The following is a 20,307-nucleotide window of genomic DNA, read 5'->3' on the forward strand; positions in this document are numbered from 1 at the left end:
AACCTCAACCATCCAAAATGCTCTCTAATGATTTTCTTGTTTGTTTCAAGCAGATAATCTGCCTTTGCCTGACAGTTTCCTTTCAGTGCTGTCAACATTTCCCCAGAAATTGATGCGTTAGGTCAGCAGCCCACCAGATCTTACAAGTTCCACAGGTTGATTTCCCAACATTTTTCTATCAGTCTAATCACAATGTAATTTCCCTGACATCTCTCATTGTCATTCTGTTTGATTTAGTCAAGATTCAGAGCAAATGGCATCAACAGAAAGTTATGGAACCTAAAAACTGTCACAACTTTCAAAAGTGCACATTGAACTGAGCAGCACTTTTTTGGGGATGAATGGAGATCCGTTTGGATGCCATAAAAATAATTATCTAAAAGATAAGATTGAAAATTAGTATGACCACCTTGCGGTCTGACCAAGAGTTGCAAGTAACTGAAAAGAAACTAGCAAGGAACAACCATTCAACTAAGAGAACCATCCTTTATGATGTCTACATTACCTTATCTTTTAGTTGTGGGCATATCAAATATTTATATAGGTTATTAATAATAGCTCAGGCTTTGTTGAATAGAAAAAAGATTTGACATCTAAAATAGATTAGGCACTCCTTTACTTGATATAGGTATGGCCAAAGGAAGGGACAGCGTCAGAAGCAATCATTGCAGTCTATATATAGACTTGTTACTAATTTAAAAAAAAGAACTGTTCAGAAGCCTTAATTCACAAAGACAGGGTGCCATCTGGTGGGTGTTATTTGAATCGTACTTTTGAATCAACATAATGGTCCAGCATACGTGTTGGGTCTCTGAAAGAAAAAAACTCGACACCAAAAAGCTGAAAACTGAAGTTATACATTTTTATGAGTGTGTAATTAAAAAAAAAAAAAAAAGAGGAAGAAGACGGCTGAGTGTGAACATGCACGTGGTCTGTCCCGTGGCTCCTGAGCACTGGAAATACAACTTGCTGACAGCAAAGATGGTGTAATCCCGCGGCAACTTGAGCTTTACTGTCTCATCAACATCTTCTGTTTTGGCTGATTAAAGATCCTTTCGGATTATATGGGATAAGGAAACATTACCAGTGTTAGAGAACTCTGGGGTCATTTTAAGGACTAAAATGCCGACATAAAACTTTACAAAATCTTCCTTTAATTAAAGTATTGTGCCAACAAATCACACAATTCCTCATTCTAATTAGATAGCTTGCTTTTTAAAAGACTGCAGCCAAGTCACGTTTAGATTCTATCAGTTATTGCATCTCTATCTCAATTAAAATCTTTCCTCGTAATTGGAAATTTCGGCAGGCAGGACAAACTGATCCATCATATATAGAGAGAGATAAAACAAGATTTTAATCAATGCTACAGTATAAATGTAGCGAATTGCTGGCTGGATGGGGGGGGGGTACATAAAAATTACACATATTTTATTTGAAGACAAAAATCTTTAACTGTACACGATAAAGACCTATCATGTTTGTAATGTGAGTTTAGAATACTGCATTAAATTCCTACTGTTTTTGTGTGGTGGCTGCCATGTATCTTTACATCATCCTTTGTGTGGTTGTAGTCAGCTATGACTGCTGAAACAGAAGCGCTTAAATTAACTAAAAGGTGAAGCCTGCAGCTCATTAGCGTTAGCTTGGCAGAGAGAGTGGAAACAGCTAGGCTTTGTCTTTTAAAGAAAAACAGGTCGCAGGCAGAAATTTTATTTGTCTGCAATGAAAGAGAATTTCAAGGCATTTTATTTTCTTTTTTTTTCTTTTTTTTGCCTGTCCCGTTTGGCTCTTTTGCCCTCAGAATTGTTGTCTAAAGGCAAAGAAAGATGCCCAACGGATTTACTTTACCAAACTGACCATCCCAGCCTTGCCGTAATGGTCCATTTGATTCACCTTTTATTGTTTATTTTATTTTCACTTACTGAATACGGGACAGACTTGACTGGGGGAAAGAAGGGGAGAAAGAAAGAGGGAAATAGAAACAGCTGAAAAGAGGGACGGGGGAGAAGGGCAAAAGACAAAAACCAACAGAACGGGCAGAGAAAAAAAAAATGCATATATCGATCACCTGGATCACCTGCTGAGAAAGAAAAAAGAAAGCAAGCAGAAGAGAACAAGAGTAATAGAATAAACAACATCACAATGATATATGGGAATATGACAGTAAATACTAAATGTTAAACATTATTGTGCAGCACATAAGATCAACAGAACACAGTGTGCTTTGAGGTAGGAGCCAAAAAGGGTGTAGTTTGTGGGTGTGATCACCCGTGTGTACACCTGTGAGCATGGACGCGTTTGTTTTTTGTTTTTTTAAAAGGTTCCTTCATGTAATGATCTGCTAGAGGGTGTGGGGGAGCCACTGCCCCGTCCTCCAGGGCATGAAGCAGGTATGGAGGAGATCAAAACTCCAGACATCCAGAGGCCCCCAGAACACAAGAGACCAAGGAAGACCAACAGAGGGGCAGCTGCGCCACTGTCCCAGAAAGAGCTGAGGAGAGTCCCAGATGAGGGCTCACTCAGCAGCCGCGGAGCAGAAGCCAGGGGGAGTTGCAGTGACGCGCCCGTGAGCTCCGCCGGCAGCCAGCTGTGCCTGAGTGACCGAGCCCCAGGCCGAGAGGCCGGGGGCACCCCACCTCCGAAGTGGCCCGAGCGAGCCCCAGGCTCCAGGCCCCGATAAGCGGCCGCCAAGGAGTGAGCCGGTGTGTACCTGGACGCCCATCCCCGGACACAAAGAACCACCAACGCACCGATGTCTGAGGGGGTCCGCCACTGGCAGGGGAAGTGGTGGTAGGGGGAGATAGGCCTCCAAACCTTGGAGGGCCTGAGATGTCCCCAGAGAGGTGGCGCCTGACACCCAACCTGACATATAGACACAGACATACAGGCACACACAGATACAAACATCCATTCCCACCCTCATGCTCTCATATGCACTTACTCCACACTCAACCAACGTGGAGACAGACATAAAGAGACGTTGTACACACGATCACACTCCCCAAGCGTACTCTACAAACCGGGTCTAGGTGCCCCCGCCCCTGGAGGGGGGAACTGCACCCAGACCCAGGTGGTGTTTCCCTTTTCCCTGCGGTGGGGGGAGGCAGACCGCCCCGACTCCGCAGCAGCAGGAAGGCTCCACACTCCAGACCGCAGTCGGACGGCCAACTCCTCCTCCTAGCCCCCCTGCTCCAGCAGGTCGCAGAGAACGGGGGTGAGAGAAGACTCCAAACCTCCCTCCACCCGCTCATTGTAATGTTGATGCATGTGTGTTCTAAGGTGCATTTAAAACCCAGGAGGGCGTGGAGCTACCTGCCAGAGAGCAGCAGGTAAGCGCATGGTCCCTCCTGCTAGCCCTCAATGTCTACGTGTATTTAAAATTGAGAGGTGGGCAACGATGCCAGGGGTGGGGTGTACACCCTGATGGTACTTTGGATTCCGTGTATCGTGCCCACCCCCAAGATCCTATATGTATGTGTAATGAGAGTGTGAGTAATGTGAATGTCTAAGTTGTGGGATAAAATTGAGGCAGAGGCAGCCAGAAGGGGACAGAGGGGGGGGGTAGCCTCCTCTGCACCCTGGTGACATACCCCTACTCCAAGGCCCTGCATGTGTGGGTGGTTGTGGTGGAGCGGGAAGAGGGAGGCAGCTGAAGATGGGGAGGGAAGGAAGGGAGGGGCAAGTGACCCCTCCCTGGGGCCAGCTCCCCCGCTGACCCCAGTAGGCACCCCCATACTCCGCGACCCGCCAGGGAAAGGGGGCCCAGGCCCATCCAGACCGGGCCCAGTGCAGCAGCGCCGCCCGGCCCCACAGAGTTCGGGACAGTCCACCCAACCCCACCACAGAGAAAACTGCACCCACCCCACCATCCACTCATCTTCCAGACTACATAAGACAATAAACACCCAGGCTGAGATCTTCCTCCACCTCTCCTGTATCTCCCCCTCCTGCAGAGGGAGCTCCTGAGGAGAGGAAAGCTCCTGCAAGATGTGACAATCTCCCCCACCAGTTGAAGAGCCCCCCAGGTGGCTCGACGCACCGGCGGCACCCTGCTCCAGGGCTGGGCCCCCATGCACCCACCCGCCCACAACCCCGGCAACACACCAACCAGGACCCAAGCCCCCGAGGCCCGGTCCGGGTCCCAGCCCAGAGACGGAGCGCCCCCAGAACCTCACGCCCATCCCGGACCCACCCAGGGCCAGCCAGGCTACCAGGTCAGTAACCAGGTCAGCATTTTATTTTCAATTACAATGTAAATGAAAATAAAATGCTACAGCCTCATAAAGGGAGAATAAGAGGGTAACAAGTTAGGTTTCCACGGGAAACAACGACATAATTATATTGTAAGTAAATTTAAGTACTGTGTAAGCAATTTTAAGTAGTGTGCAATTTTATGGTAATTTTGCAGTAAAACAATATTTACACATTTCAGATACCAAATTTACTGTATTGTACTTGTTTACCTTTTAATACTGCTCTTTTATTATCTGGATACGAACAGAATGTGTTGGCCTACCTGTCAGGCAGGTTGGCAGATTACAGATGCCTCAAACACAACACACTCACGCTCCTCTCTCGAATCAGGCAAGGTTTTAATGCTGCCACTTTTAACCACGACTTCTAAGAGAGGGCGCCATTGAGCCAAAATATGTCGCAAATACATCGCTGTTATTATGGGAATCACAGTGGAATTAGATGCAACAGTAACACTGTTGCAAAGGTAACTTACAAGAGAAAAAATTTGCAGGTCTGTGGAGCCAATTGAGTTTTTCTTTCACAATCACTGTTGAAAAATACAGTTCAAAAGCAGAGTACAGGAAAGCAGTGTCCCCTTTCCTGAAAAAATCCCTGTTAGGCAAGGTTATGTAAAATGGGTAAAAATATCTTTTGTTTTGCTGCAAAATCACCCCAAAACTATTCAATGCTTCAGATTATAACAAACTACTTAAATTTACTTAGAGTATTATTATTTGCTTCCCATGGAAAAAAAGACTTGTCGTGCTCTAATTCTAGTGTAACAACATTTATGCATTTGTGGGTAAATATAAATAATTTCAAATAAAATTAAGTATTATGAAGTGTTACTGTGAAACATGTAAAGGTCACTTGTTTAACACTGAATATTCTGCTTAATACAGCATGTCAAACATCTGGCTTGGGGGCCACAATCACCCCACCAAAAACTCAAATCGGGCCCACTGGAAGGCTTTGGAAAATATGAACAAAGACAAACATTTTAGACTTTTAGCTGTATTTTTGTAAGTTTTGTAGTTTTTTAAATGATAAAAACTCCTGGGATCAATCATAATACGCCAGACTATTGAAGTCATTTGATGTCAATAGATCAACATTTAAATAACATGTTTTTTTATAGTTAGTTTCAACAAAAAAGAAAGAAAAAAATTAAAGTGAAAATTATTACTACTCACAATTCAGTCCCAAAGAGTCATTCTGACAGATTTCTTTATCGTTTACTGTAGAAAAACAGAGACATGTTGTTGAAATAGTGCTTATTTTTTCTTGAAGATATAACTGAGGGTTTCAGTGTGCGGTTAAACTTCTTAACAATGACAGAAAGGGAGGTTTCACTGGTGTGGCTCACAAAGGTCAAAGTGGCCTGTACGTGGCCAACAATGTAAAATAATTTCAACATCCCTGGTTTAATACAAAAACAAAGATGAATATGTTGCGTTAAGCTTCATTTAACGCTTGTGCTACACACAGCCAGGACAGCCGCTCGCTGCTTGTTGTGCACAGAAACGAGCTCTAGCATTGTAATTTGTGTTCCCTTAAATTACCCAGAACATCCCAACCTTGAGCTCAAATGAAACGAGACATTTTAAACAAATTCTCCTTTACTTGAGTTCATTTGTAAATTTTTATTACATTTTTTTTATTCATAACAGCAAGAATCAAATATAGCAATGCAGGCCCCGTGAATAAAATGGGTCACGTACTTTTCTCTTAACTCCACACATCCATCAGTGTTGGCACAGCACACCACAAGCTATACTAACTACCTCCATGACTGGAATTATTGCATGATGCTATAGTTAATCAAAACCAAGGCAAACACAATCCTGTGAGATCCAGAACATACCACACCCCAACTCTTTATAATTTTTCTCATATTTCATTCAGATGATTGGATTTTATGGCTTTAGACTGTTGCAATCAGTAGTTTTCTCTACACACGCTTTCCAGACGAGGTGGCTGGTATGCAAACATGACGCATCCTTTCAGGGGGCCCGGAACAGTAAAACAAGCAGAAACAAACTGCAGCAGAAGACAGAATACATCATCTTAGCACTACAAGCAGAGAAAACAAACGACAAACCAAAAAAAGTTCAGTTTACATTATATCATAAATGTAAGCATGCGTGCTTGTAGAAGATGAGAGGTGACTAAGATGATCAGGACAAAATTTCAAACTAACTGGTTAATAACCAAACTACGAAGCAGTATATCATTCTGCAGTTATTCTTAAATTCTGACCTGATGTTGAACTACGATCGGGTTCGGTCAGTTTCATCTACTAGAAGCACAGCTTACATAAACATAAAGAACATACTTATAGCTATGGTGTTTGTGTTGCATGTATTTTAACTCTCCAAGTAGTGAAACTTTAGTGAGTATATTCTCAGGAATCTTTTTTTTTAAATAAACCACTATTCTATTTTTATATTTTTTAATATATATTTTATTCCATTACATTGATAGAATATTGTATACTGTAAATACATCTTTCTGTGTAAATGTTTTCTTAATCAATAGTACTGTGTTGTGATTTCTTTTTTTAAACTGTATATGTATTTCCTTTAACATGCATTCCTCTCTGAGTACAGTAAAGAGACAGGACGTGTTGTGATTGGTTGGGCCTGGGCGGGCGTGGCCATGACACACACCTGTGCAGTACAGGCGGGTTGGGGGACCAGACAAACCCAGTCAGGCCCTTACCCTGGAGGGTAGTGGACGCCTCCTCCGGAAGGTTACCTGGCAAACTACAAGCTGCTGACAAAAAAGAAGAGCAACACTTGGCCTTTTCTGAAAGGGGTAGGAGAGTGAGAACTCGGTGCCCTTTTGATGCAAGCAATTTTGTTCAGCCTTTCATAAGATTTTTTTTTGTTATCCTAGCAAAATTCCTTGTCTTGATAGACATTATTTTTTTTATTCAAAATAAGATCTCAATATACATGATTCTTTCTTTTTTGACTATGTACAGAAGTGCAAAAAAGTCAACCATTATCACCTCAAGATTCCCCACCCCACCCTTGTTGTTTGCAGATGGCTGGGTAAGAAACGAGAGTTCAGACTCGGTTTCCTACTCGCCACATTCACCTGACCCCGCCAGCAACGCCCCCAAAAGTGATCAAATATGCAGCTTGTTTTCCAACATGGCCCAATTTCCAGGGAGAGTAAAAACATTAAAACAATAGTTACTATTTGAAATGGATACAGTAGAAAATAACATCTTTACTCTAAACATCTAAGAACTAGATTTTTATAATAGTCTTTTTTTTTTCTTATATGACTAGTTACAAACCTTACAATCATTAAAATATTACTCGTTTATTGGCGACGGTTGCCACAGCGACAACCTGGGCCTCTCTGTTCTATTATTTCATTACTGTTAGATACTCATATAAAACATCTTTGTTCAAAGAAGACAAAACAAAAAGACTAGCGAAATGAACAATATGCATACAGTTCAACAATATGCATAACATAGAAAATATTGAGTTTACAATTGTAATCATACGAAAATTAACATTACATGGAATTTTAGGGAACTGTGCATGAGGAACACGCAAACACACACACTGAACCTTATATTCATTATAAGATAAATATAATAAGCCAAACTGAAAATCTGAACTAATATCAAAAAAATCATCCAAACAAAACAATAAAACAATTGTTGTTGTCTAACAAAGAAAACCGCAAGAGAGTTAAGAAAACACAGACAAAAAAAAGTGACAGTTACATAGTGCTCTCTCTGTGTGTTAATATGGCGTGGATTAGGCAACTGGATGGTTCAAAATGGCATGTTGCATTGTGCTGACCCGATAATACATTCTAAGGCTTTGGATGAGTTATACAATCGTTTATATTCTTGCCACTTTCCCTGTACTATCCACCAATTGACTATGCCTGAAAAAACACCCAGAATATTAAAAAATAAAATAACATAAAGAGTTCTAGAGATCTACTCCAAACACTCGATCCTTCTTTGGGCTACATATTTTTAAGAATTTAGCCCCACTAGTCTATCCACAACACCTAACAACAGTGACACGAAAAGACTTTGGCTGACTATCTGAAAAACAGTTCTCAGGTAGACATAAGAACAAATACTCTTAAATATGTCTGACTTTATATACACTACACTGAATTTACTTTAACCTGTCTTAAAATATGAATAACGATACCAATGAAAAACAAAATCGGGTCGTACAGGTCGCGTATTTGCCAGTCGCACTGTCGATTTTGACTTCTGTCTCACAGCAGCGTGGACATCATCTGATCCTGACCCTGTGGTGTCATGATAACAGTTTCATCGCTGAGAGAGCTTCTTTGGTCTCTCACCCAGGCTGAGATCTCACAGTCTACTCGTCTGACGTTTAGAGTCAACAGACTTAATGGCCGCACAGAGCTCGGATTACGAGTCAAGTCATTTCACGTCTAAACAACTGACATCAACAACAAAGTTGAAGAAAATAAAATTAAAAGCTAATCAGTAGAAGATTTATGTAAAGCACACGATCCGGGGACGGTCATCTAATCAATGGGGCGATGGTGCTCTTAGGGAATCACGGACAATGACGGGCTATGACATTGGACACTTCATGCTGTCCAAAAGAGAAAAGAGACGTATTAAAGGGAGTCGTTGAGTTGCAACACTTTGTAACACTGTTTCTATACCATTCATGTAGTTTGAGATGTATGGCACTTTACAGGGATGCCTGCAACATTAAAGACATGTGCTTAAGAGATAGAAAGGTAGGCTACAAAGGTTTGAAAGACACCTCACAGACATTCAGTTGCTATTTTGCCTCTGAGTGCACTCATGTAATTTCCCTTATATCAGGTTTAACAAAATCAAATCATTAACAAAATCATCGTGCATGCATATGTGATTCAGTCAGATTATTTCGTTTTTCCTCAAATGAAATACAAGGTGCACCTTTGTGTAAACAAAAGACCAACAACCGATGAATAAACACACACAACGTAAGTCATGATTCTTGGTCAACAGACGTACCGATTCAGTCGACCTGTTCAGCGACTGCTCCACACATTTACCTTATGTTAACATTCAAAGTGTGTCTGGTGAATAAAGGTCAGTTGCCTCTACAGAACGCAAGGCAGTCTTTGATGCGATGTTGTTCTTTTCTCTTGTTGTGTAATAGTGTGCATGAAGTACACATGAAAACGCTTCTAACAAACTGTGCCTCCTATGTTAACATGCAGATTTATTCCAAACCAGTTCGGTCCTCCGTTTCGCTCCTGATGTTACGAGCATGGAGGGTGACCACTAATCTTGGACTTGACACCAGCACGCTCCAGCTCCATCTGAAAAGAAGTGCGTGAAGTACAGGAGGTCAGTTGTGAGCAACGGCAAAATGGCGAAGCAAAGCTAGTGAGTTTACTGCTGACTTAGAGTTCAATCAGACAAGAATGCTGATAATAAGCCTCAAAGTTTCTTTCTAAAATTTCTGTCTAAAACAAATGAATGTATGGTTTCCATAGTAACTGTGAATTACAAACTGTACTTGAACCACTCATTTGTTTTATTTATTTGTTTATATATACATATAAAGCACTGATTTTTTTAATGTGCAATCATATATAGAAATACAGCATGTAAGGCAAAAACTGATAATTTATCATTTTAACAACCTTGAAAGTCAATACTTGGTATGACCACCTTTATTCTTCAACGCTCTAAGGGAAGCTTACTTGCAGTTTCTTCAAGTAATAATAATAATAATAATAATAATAAATTTTATTTATAAAGCGCCTTTCAAGACACCCAAGGACACTGTACAATAGATAAAAACACATAATAAAGTAGTGTTCAGGAGTAGTTGTACAAGATTCCTGAAGGACAATAATGTGATCCAGGCTTTGGAAAACCACTGAATAACTGGAAAATGCTCCACTTGTTTTTCTATCTGTTGTTACTGCAGTGTGTTTGCGATCACTGCCCTGCTGAAAAGTAGAGCTGGGCGATATGAGATTTTTTCATATCACGATATGTTTTTTTCATTTCAGGCGATAACGATATCTATCACGATATAAGCCAAATAACTATATTTGTAAGATTTAAATGTGCCGTTGCTCACAAGTAAAATGTGAAATAATCAGCAGCTTGTTTTTATTTAAATATTTATTTCCCATAATAAGTTCAACAGGGTAGATGTACTTAAGGAACATGAGACTTTTTCAGATAAATAAAGGCAAATATTGCAAACTACACAAAAGGCAGCCGCTAAAGCGTTTAAGTTTCAAAATAGAACAAACGAAACAGACTAAATTGTCAATTCCACTTAGAAACAAAATATTAATTCTAAAAATAAATCTTAGTTTGTTTTACAGAAGAACAGACAAAACTGACTAACTTTTGTCAATATCAAATAAACTGAGAGCTAAAAGGAAATTCTCAATCTCTCCTTGTTGTATAGCTTAGCTTTTCAAACAGTTTTAACAGTTACTTTAGTCTGACAAAAGCCGAATGACGAATTAGCGCTTCCAGTCAGAGACTGAGGCTACGTCCACACGTACACGGGTATTTTTGAAAACGGAGATTTTCCGTTTTCGTTTTAAAAAATAATCCGTCCACACATAAAGGCAGAAATGAAGGAAAACGCTGCTATGAACATGCCAAAGCAGCAGGTGGCGCTAGATTCCTAACCGTGCAGAAATGTTGGCCAATCGGAAGTCTAGAAGCCTCGGTGGGAAAAAGTAAACAAAGCTGGGGCATAGAAGCAGAGCCGAGTCGTATGTGTGGAGGGACAGTAACTGTGTGTATATGTAAGCATTTAAACACTGCAGAGAGTAGAATTAACAGTATTGTAGAAATTCATTTCACCGAAACAATAACGTGGCGCACAGTGTGACGCATGCACCAGTTTATTGTATTTCCAGACTTGCTTTCGGCACAATTTACAGTGCACGCTACTCTGTTTTTTGTCAGACTTGAAATAGCCGAAATACCTTCACACTACGGAACTTCTATGGCTCTTCCGTTCAACAATCTCTCCGGCATTGGAACCATCATCTGTTTTCTCTTTGGTCACGCTCGGTTGATTTTTCTAGTCGGCACACTCATTTCCTCCATTACGCGCTGGCTGCTTCCCAAACAAACACACGTGCGGCTTGGCACTTGTGCTGTACGTAACAAGTCACGCGACGTGACGCTGCGGCTGTGATTGGTTCGGCTCTGCGCTACTTAATTTGGATTGGCTGACCTGTTTTTTTTTTTTTTTTTTTTTTAAGAGGACAAGAGCGGCGAAGTCTATCGCGATAGTTTAATTTCTCTATCGAGTAAAAGTTATATCGCGATACATATCGTTATCGTTCTATCGCCCAGCTCTACTGAAAAGTGAGGCGGATGGTGTTGCACGGTGGATCAAAACGATGATAATTTCATCAGTTATGTTCTCCAACACCACAGGCTGAAATACACCTCTAAACTTTGACAGAGCCTCAACACTGTTTTACAGGTCCGTAGATGCTCACTGCTGTACTTGTCTTCTGACCTCCTCTTTGCATATTGATGATGATTTGAATCAAAAATTCAAATTTACTTTATAACAGCTTCTTGAAAACAATTCAGCAAATCCATTTATGATGGATCAGCTGAAGTGCAGCAGCTGTGTCAAACTCCTTGAAAACAAAATCTAATGAATGAGGGGTGGCTCGAAACTTTTGTACAATAATGTACGAAGTTATAGTTAGCGAAAATCAAGGCAAACAAAAAGGTTAAATGAAGATCTCTGAGGGGAGGGAGACTATTTCATGCACTGTTACTGAATATTAGAACCCATTCGCTGCACAATTGTCCAATATGAACATATTTCTTAGAAGCACAAGCTGCTTTAGAACAAGATGTGATATTTGACATTTTTGATGTTACTTATCTGTCATCAACATTATTAGTATTTTATTATTTCATATATTTTATTAACTATTTTTAGAGCTTTATATCGACACAGGTTATATCAATCAATTCTATAATACATTGTTTATGTTCTACTTTACTAAAACGCTTAAAGAACTGAGATATTCACAGCTGTATTAAAAACAAAAGATTTTTTTTTACGATTTTCATACTGATCTTAAAAAAATATGTAAAAGTATGCAAACACTGAGCGGCTGAAATTAATTTGATATAGTTCAGCTGTATGATGACTATCATATCGTAAATCTCATCAGCGGGGAATCAGGAGCGCAAGAAAATCTGATGGATCACTGTGAAAACTTCCACAGTGGCCAAGTCATACAAGACAAACAGGATATTAATTCATCTCTGTTGGCTTGTGCTGTTTGATAGTGTGGAAGCTTATTTGCTATTCCTGGCATGTTGTAGCTGCTGGCAGCTTACAAGCTAGTTAATGTTTCCAGCAACCATTTAGAATCACAACTTTAAATATTGGCAAACATTACTGTATAAATTTCAACATGCAGGGAGGGAATGTAAACAGATAAGCACTAGACGCTCTACTTGGCAGCTTTTAATATAATTTATTTATATTTCATTTAGTTTTTTTTAATTCTACCTGTTTTGCTGTGTTTCTGTTGATTATTCTAAGCTAAGTTAAGCAGCTCCTGACTCCAGCTTCATCTCTAACGTTCAAATATGAGCGGAGACGTAATCTTCTCTTCTAACTGCTACCAAGTAAGTGAACAATTTTATTTTGTAAAAAAACATTTCTCCCACAACTCCCCCAAAAAACAAACAAAAAAAAGCTTTTGTAACTCTGTTACATCGGAGGTTTGGAGGTCTTTTTCAGAGAAAAAAGATTTATTGTTCGAATGCATTGTGTGAGGTGCTGGAGGTGCAGTACATACTGTTCTGAGACTTCTACATCTGGGTCACATACTTGTGACTAGTCAGATGGTCTGCAGATATTATTGGAATCTGATTGGGAGGAGAAAAGACAAATAGGGGAGGAGGGGGGAATGGGAAGACAGAGGGAAATAAACAGAAGGGTCTACTGCAATGAGGACAAAACACACTGGAACCACAACCGCTAACAAGCATAAGCATAGCGATCATGTCTATAATCACAAATTGAGATATTTAGAAATAACTAGCAAAGACCAGAAGTGATCCTTGTGCACCACTCATGCACTTTTCATTTCATTCACATTGAAATCGTACGATTAGAGGAGAAAAAGTCAGAGGTGATAGCAGAGGTGAAAGACTGTGAAAGAAGGCAGGAGAGGAGCAAACCTGATTGGCTGTTGCTGTTGCAAAGGGAACACTTGTGGCAGATGTGGTGGCTGCAGACACAGTGGCTGGGGTAGCACCGTGCATCATGGGTACTTGGAGGGGGAAAGATCACACAGGCAGTTGAACCAGAGCAGATTTAAAGCTTTTAATGCTTGACACTTCATTTGTATGTCTGTGTATAGAATGCTGATAAACATGAGATCTAAACAGCTTCAGATTTATTGTCTGCTTTCTAGCAATCTTTAACGTTTTATCTACAAACATCCCAGCAATTTGCGTAAACTCATAGCAACTCACCTGCTGTGGAAAAAGAAAAGAAACGTCAGGGAAATTATTTAAATAGCGGCTAATTGAAAATTGGACGAGCATATCATATCAGGAGGCAGCGTGTTATTTTCTTGGCGGGGAGCATTCAAAACTGAATAAGAGACTTCACTGGGTTTTGCAAAAATTACAGTACAATCAGGATTGCATAAACTTCACACAACATCTCTATCCTTTCTTCTGCTACCACTGATAAATCCTCATGTTTATATGGCATTTATAACCAGACAGTATAATGAGGCGCTCAAGAGGTTAAAGAGCTTGAAATGTAAGTTAAACAAAGCAGGGGTCAGGGGATTTTGAACTGCAACAAGCATTAGGTGACAGACAGATCTGTGGTGAAGCAAAAAGGTCTACAGTACAGAATAGTAAAGCACATCATTTCCAATTGAAATTACACAAGTATGCTCACAATCAAAATTTGCAGTTTACATTTGAATAGCCTGTGTTGAAAAGACACTGAATATCATTTTGAGTACATTTCAAAGTCTAAATTTAAAAAAAAACAACTGTGCTCACTTTATGTGGTGAGTTAAATGACAGTGACTACAATGGGTTCAAAGATCATCAATAAGGAAAGCTGGCACCTACCAACACTTGTTGCAGGTGTCATGCACAATATCGAGCCTGCCCATCATGCATTGCAACAGGGAGTGGAGTGAATAGGGGGGAGAAGAAATCAGCAAAATGCATTACAAGTGTTACAAAGTCAGACAATATTGGATTCATTCTGGATGTAAACATGTGAACTCTTTCATAGAGTGGCCACAGCTTATTATATGACAGCATTGGTTATTATTACTTTCATGGCTTGCAGTTGCTGTAACTGCACATACTGCATATTTAAGAAAACATATGCATGAAAGGTCTGAGTGGGAAGAGGTGGGAAAAACTGAAAAGAAAACAAAACTTGCTGGCCAACCCCAGTTTACTGTTCAACTTATCCATTAAACTGAAGGGCAAATTAAACGCTACCACTACCCCAATTTTCCTGTCAGGGCCATGGCAGCTGTTTGTACGGTGACAGGTTTGAATGGCTTGCTTTTTAAGCCCTCAAACAGTGTAGCTGTAGTGATCTGACAGTCCAATAGAGTGGGACATATGAGGATCTGAGGATCTGAATGTCTCACAGATGGGAATCGATGGCAGGCTATTCTTAGGCTGTCACAGGAGAATATGGGGCACAGTTAACGATGACTATGCAGTGCCCAAAGAAGAACATTTAAAAAAGCTGTCTGTGTGTGTGTGCATTTTGTGCATGCACATGTAGTGTACACCTTGGGTATAATTTAAACTGGCAGAGAGTGAAGAAGTGCCCCTCATGTTCCAGCAGTCGTGGATTGTCTTGCCCCATTTTTCAGAATTTCAGTTCAATTAAAGTCATATCTGTTTATGTTTATGTTTTTATACCACACAAAACATTTTGAGCCCAAAATGTTGATTTGTAACTAATTTAATTAAATGTATATTTCCCATGTAAATGTAACATCAAATGTTCAACTTAATGAACATTTTAATAAATACTTAAATAAATAAAAACTTTGATTTATTTATCTCAGTTGCATCTTATTCAAAATTACTGCTTCCTGTTTATTAGAATGATCTTTTGAGCATGGTTTATATGTAATACTAAGGGTGTTTTCACACCTGCAGTGCTTAGTTCATTTAAACTCTGGTTTGTTTTTTCCCTCAGTGCGATCATTTGGGCAGATGGGAAAACAGTAATTGGACTCGGGTGTAAAACAATCGCACCAAGACCCTTTGGTTCCAAATGGACTCCAGAGCAGTTCGTTTTTCATGTGAACATGATCCGACCCAACTGCGTTCCAAGTTTGAGCTCAAAAAGTTCCCGTTACCATGTATGCTTTGTATTCTGAATGCAGCAAGGTACTATAAATGTGCCAAAGTCTGTGCAGGCAAACAACTAACCGTGAAATGAATATAAACTCTCCACTAGTCTAGAATGCAGCACCTTCTTCCTGTATTTACTGTTGTTTGTCCAGCCCCAGACTCATCTGGCCAATAAGCAGCCAGAATATTTTCACGTGGTTTATAGTGAAACATTTTGGTTCACTTGGATTTCTCCGTGTGTGAAAACAAACCAAACCACCGGGAAAAGCTACAAGTTTACAAACTCATGAACTGACTCGGGCCAGAGAAAACAAATATAGGTGTGAAGACATCCTAGCACTGCCTGCCTGCCTATAAATGAAAAAAAAATAAACCTTTTGACTATTTCTCTTCCCACTTGTGACACCAAAGTTATGACCATGCAGTACATATATGTGCAAATAACACTGTGCAAGTTTTTCCCCCATCATTTCACACATTCAGCCAGACAGTGCAGATACCAAACCATAATCAAAGGAGTGTGGAATGTGAATAGGATAACTGCCACAAACACCAGTTAAAGAAGACTCGGACCTTACCTGATGGTATGAAGGCAGCCTGCTGCTGAAACTGCATGTTGGCCAGGGCCTGTTGGTACGGGAATACACCAGCATTGAACATAGTGGTGGCACCGTTGGCTTTTTCAAGTGCAGGTCTCTTTGGTAAAGGAGGCAAGACGGGAGGGAGCCCCTGAAGAGGGGACAACATCAAAACAAAAGGATGGGAGTGAGGGAAATCAAAGTATGGTAGCAGTGACATTCAGGACAGAGAGAAGAAAGAAATTCATTAGAAGATTAAATTGCCCATCAAAACAGCAATCAAATATATTGGCAAGCAAGCAGTGGACTACATTACTTCTGTCAGAGCAGGCGGACAGAGGTGCTAGCTGACAAAAAAATGTGTGACGTATATCTTACGACAAGCATAAAAGTACTCAAGATATTGTCATGAACCTTTTTACATGATTTTAGAATATTACAGTAGATACAGTCAATATTTTGCTGGCTGAGAACTCGAATTTTCCGTAAAGAGAACTTAGCAGCTGCTTAATATAAGCTGAAGCACAGATTGCTGGACCACCAATGGAAATGATGTAGTTAGGGAAAGTTGCGCTGTCAGCTCCATGATAATAGTAAACTATACGCCATGTTAAGACTGTCATGACACCTCTTTACCAGTTATGCATGCAGTATGGGAAATGACCAAGACATGCAAAGACTACCATAGCTTATACCACAATAAACTTTTGCATTTTCATGCTTTGAGATTCACTTAAGGTGATGAACTGACATTGGAAAATGTAGTGCATTTCCAGTTTTGAGCCACTGTCCTTATTCTTCACTAATGTGATTGGAATCTGTTTTTAATCTTAAAACGTCAAACCAAAGGTTACAATCAGTTCATCACCCTTAAGTGCTTTCTCATTTAGTTAGTTAAACACAGCTTCAAACTATATCTATCACACCACAGCTGCATGCCAAGCTAAAAGGTGAAAGGTCATAGTACCAGATCAAAAGTTGCGTCGAGGGGTCGCTTCATTGATTTGACAGCCGACTGAGTCTTAATTAGCAGGCAGCGAGCACATGATGGCAATGGGCCAATGGGGTTCAAGCGCATTAACAAAAACCAGCAAGCGAAGGTGCGTCATGGGGGCAGCAGTGCAGTGTGGGTTGGTGAGGAAAAAACAAAAACAAAAAAAACAAAAAAACAAACAAAAACAAATCATTGGAATGCAATATACAACAATTACAAGACTTGTGCATGCACATTAATGGCTTTAGGGTTACTGAAAAGAATTACAGCCCATAGCAAACTTTGCTGTCAGAAAAAAGTTTTTATTTTCATGAATGCGAAAATTCTATGCCAGAAAAGATTATTAGCCAATGAATGAGCTTTGATCAAATACATTCATTTGAAACAGATTATAAATATTATCTAATGTGATTCTGCCCTCTGCTCCAGATGCACTGCTTTCTTAAAGCCTGTGGTGGCTGGACCATGGCAACTGTACTGAAACTAATTTCCTAAAGTGGCACTTGACTTTTGGTCCTAGGCCCGTTTTAAGGGTCTTAAACGACTGCAGTTTCCAGTACTTGTGTGATTCTCCTCTTCCTGTGTTTTCTGTTTCATTCACATGATTTGAATATACCATAAAAAATCATTGACATCTTCAGATGTGTTTGTTCCTAAATTGATCCTAGGGTACATGTATGTATCCTATGTCCTCTTTAACAGGTGGGCCAATCTGAACAAAACTTTTGTATCAAATACACTGATTATGAAATTGTAGATACATTTTAAAATGTTTTATTACTAAATCCTTTGTCCTGTCTCTGTCCCATCACCCCCAGCCGATCATAGCAGATGGCTGCCCCAGATGCTGCTTCTGCTGGAGGTTTCTTCCTCTTCAAAAGGATTTTTTCCTTCCCACTGTCGCCAAGTGCTTGCTCATACAGGGTTATCTTATTGTTGGAGTTTTCTTTCTAATATTATAGGGTCTTTACCTTACAATATAAAGCTAGAAAACACCTTGAGGTGCTTGTTGTGTTCTCTGTTTGAGTTTGTTTCATGTGTCACAACTAAATACTCAATGAAGACTTTGAAAAAGCGTCACAGGTCTGGCTATTTGTAATAAAAGAAAAAAAGAGAACAATAATTTAGTCTAATTCCATAGATACACTCTAGTAATAATTATCATTGTGCCATTATATTCATACTAATTGCCATTTTATATCCCAGGAAGTTACTACATTTTATTTGGAAAAGATGAGATTGGACATGATAAATGGCAGGCCTGCTCAAATTGTGCTGAATCAATCAAAATAAACAGAAATGAAAGGTTAACTGATATAAAGCTGACCCATATTTTTGAATTCAGTGAAGCACAATATTATCTACTGTACAGCACTTGGCGGAGCACGACCTTTTTACTGTCTCTTTAGAGAAACCGATCGCTGCATTGCGGAAACAAGATCCAAAATATGCCGCAGTCTACACAATTGTCTTCTCAGCAAAAAATGTTACACATCTATCGACTGTGAAAAAGCAAAATGTAAAACTAACAAAGCAGCAAAACAAGGAGGAGCAGGCGAGGGGAGGCTCAGTCACATACTAGCACGATTACTGCTGCTGCTAACAAAGCACACATTGACACAAGCTACATCTGTATCATTTTAGGGCGTACTGAGTCAGAGCTGCAGAGGCACAACGGAGACTAAAGGTTGAGGTTAAAAGCAGGGTAAAATGTACTGGCTCAAGCAACGCTGTCGATACATAGAAAATTATCTCCAGATTAGAGTATTTGTGGTGCAATGCTTCTGCTCCAAACGAAAAAAGAAATAATTTTTGGAAAAACTATACATTTTAAACTTTAATGTACATTAAATGACATTTAGCTTTAATTGCTAACAGCAGGTTGTGAGATTGTAATACTTGAATGTTTCTTAGTTTGATTTGCTTTTGGAGGTGTAATGTAAACAGATACCTACCATGGCTGCAGCAGCTGCAGCTTGGTTGACTTGGTGTTGGGCGGCTTTGATTTTAGCCTGCAGGTGAGCCGGAGGGTGAAAGTACTTGCACTTCTCCCTCGAGCAGCGGCCCTTTATGTAGTCCATACACACGGTGACTGTGTTGTCGTTGGTGTCGATCATGGTGCTATCTGCAGGATGGGCAAAGCGACAGTCGTTCTCCCCACGCGTGCAGTTACCCCTCTGATATTCCCGGCATACCTGGGGCAATGGTAAGGATTTGATCATAAACCTAACACACATACACAGTTACACACATAAGTTACAAAGTTACTGGTGAGTCCACGTGATAAAGCAATCCATCTGCTCTGTCATTTCAGATGGTATCAGACAAGGTAACCGATCTTAATGATGGGTTCGGCCATTAATGTTGATTAATAAGCAGAACAGATCCTAACCAACATTTACAGACTCATTAATCACACCGCATTCATCCATTATTTAAATGAGAACTGTTTTTGTTCTTCCTGAGTCTGACAGATGGGGGCAGCACTTGCATGAACAATTGGGAAAATGCCTTCTTCATTCTGAACGTACAGACTCAATGAGGCTCATGGGAAATATGAAGCTGGTTACCCTCGAGGGAGGCTGTAGCTGACGTAATTGTCAGCCGCTGGCACACAGTAGCAAACACACGCGCGCACACACACACACACAAAAGGTGGGTGTATATATATTATAAGGCAGCACTGTTTTTTTTTTAATTTAGGCACTCAAAGAGCCTTGCAATAACTTCAGATCTCTGCTCTCGGCGCTCCATCAGACCGTTGAGTCTGAACTGGATTCGAGATGCAATCCTCCACCAAAAGAAATGCAATTTCATGGTGCGTTGTATTGATCTATCAGTTACTGTGATGGAACAAGCCATTTACTAAGTCTGTTTACCAGTCTCCCTGTCTGCGTGCATAAAGGATTTGATTTGTGGTGGACCGGCTGCCAGACAAAAGGCCACCAGCACAGTTATCTGCAAACTGCTCTGTCTCCAGTCCTGACAGCTCATCATCTACGTTCACTGACTGCTGTGAGTGATAGCGTTTCTCTCTTTGCCTGTCCCTTGTTTCTCGTGGGTACCTCTCCCTTTCTCAGATATGTATGCCTACACGT

General features: G+C 40.3%; 1 protein-coding gene across 14 annotated transcripts in view; it reads right to left on the bottom strand.

Annotated features, from left to right (window-relative positions):
- Positions 1–5,867: 5,867 nt before the first annotated feature.
- LOC309688151 (muscleblind-like protein 1) overlaps positions 5,868–20,307 on the bottom strand; it is a 73,889-nt gene continuing 59,449 nt past the window's right edge. For 7 of the 14 annotated variants that reach the window (XM_082503625.1, XM_082503632.1, XM_082503631.1 and 4 more), the window contains 7 exons: positions 19,165–19,404; positions 17,183–17,236; positions 16,216–16,366; positions 14,378–14,413; positions 13,463–13,554; positions 13,078–13,147; positions 5,868–9,576 (listed from right to left, as the gene is read on the bottom strand). In XM_082503625.1, the coding sequence (XP_082359751.1) occupies positions 13,091–13,147; positions 13,463–13,554; positions 14,378–14,413; positions 16,216–16,366; positions 17,183–17,236; positions 19,165–19,404 (630 nt within the window). In that variant the 3' untranslated portion in view covers positions 5,868–9,576; positions 13,078–13,090. The remainder of the gene's footprint in view (positions 9,577–13,077; positions 13,148–13,462; positions 13,555–14,377; positions 14,414–16,215; positions 16,367–17,182; positions 17,237–19,164; positions 19,405–20,307) is intronic. The other 7 variants (XM_082503627.1, XM_082503635.1, XM_082503628.1 and 4 more) reach the window with 7 other exon arrangements.

Source organism: Aulonocara stuartgranti, assembly GCF_965226115.1.
Source record: "Aulonocara stuartgranti genome assembly, chromosome: 14".
Classification (NCBI taxonomy): domain Eukaryota; kingdom Metazoa; phylum Chordata; class Actinopteri; order Cichliformes; family Cichlidae; genus Aulonocara; species Aulonocara stuartgranti.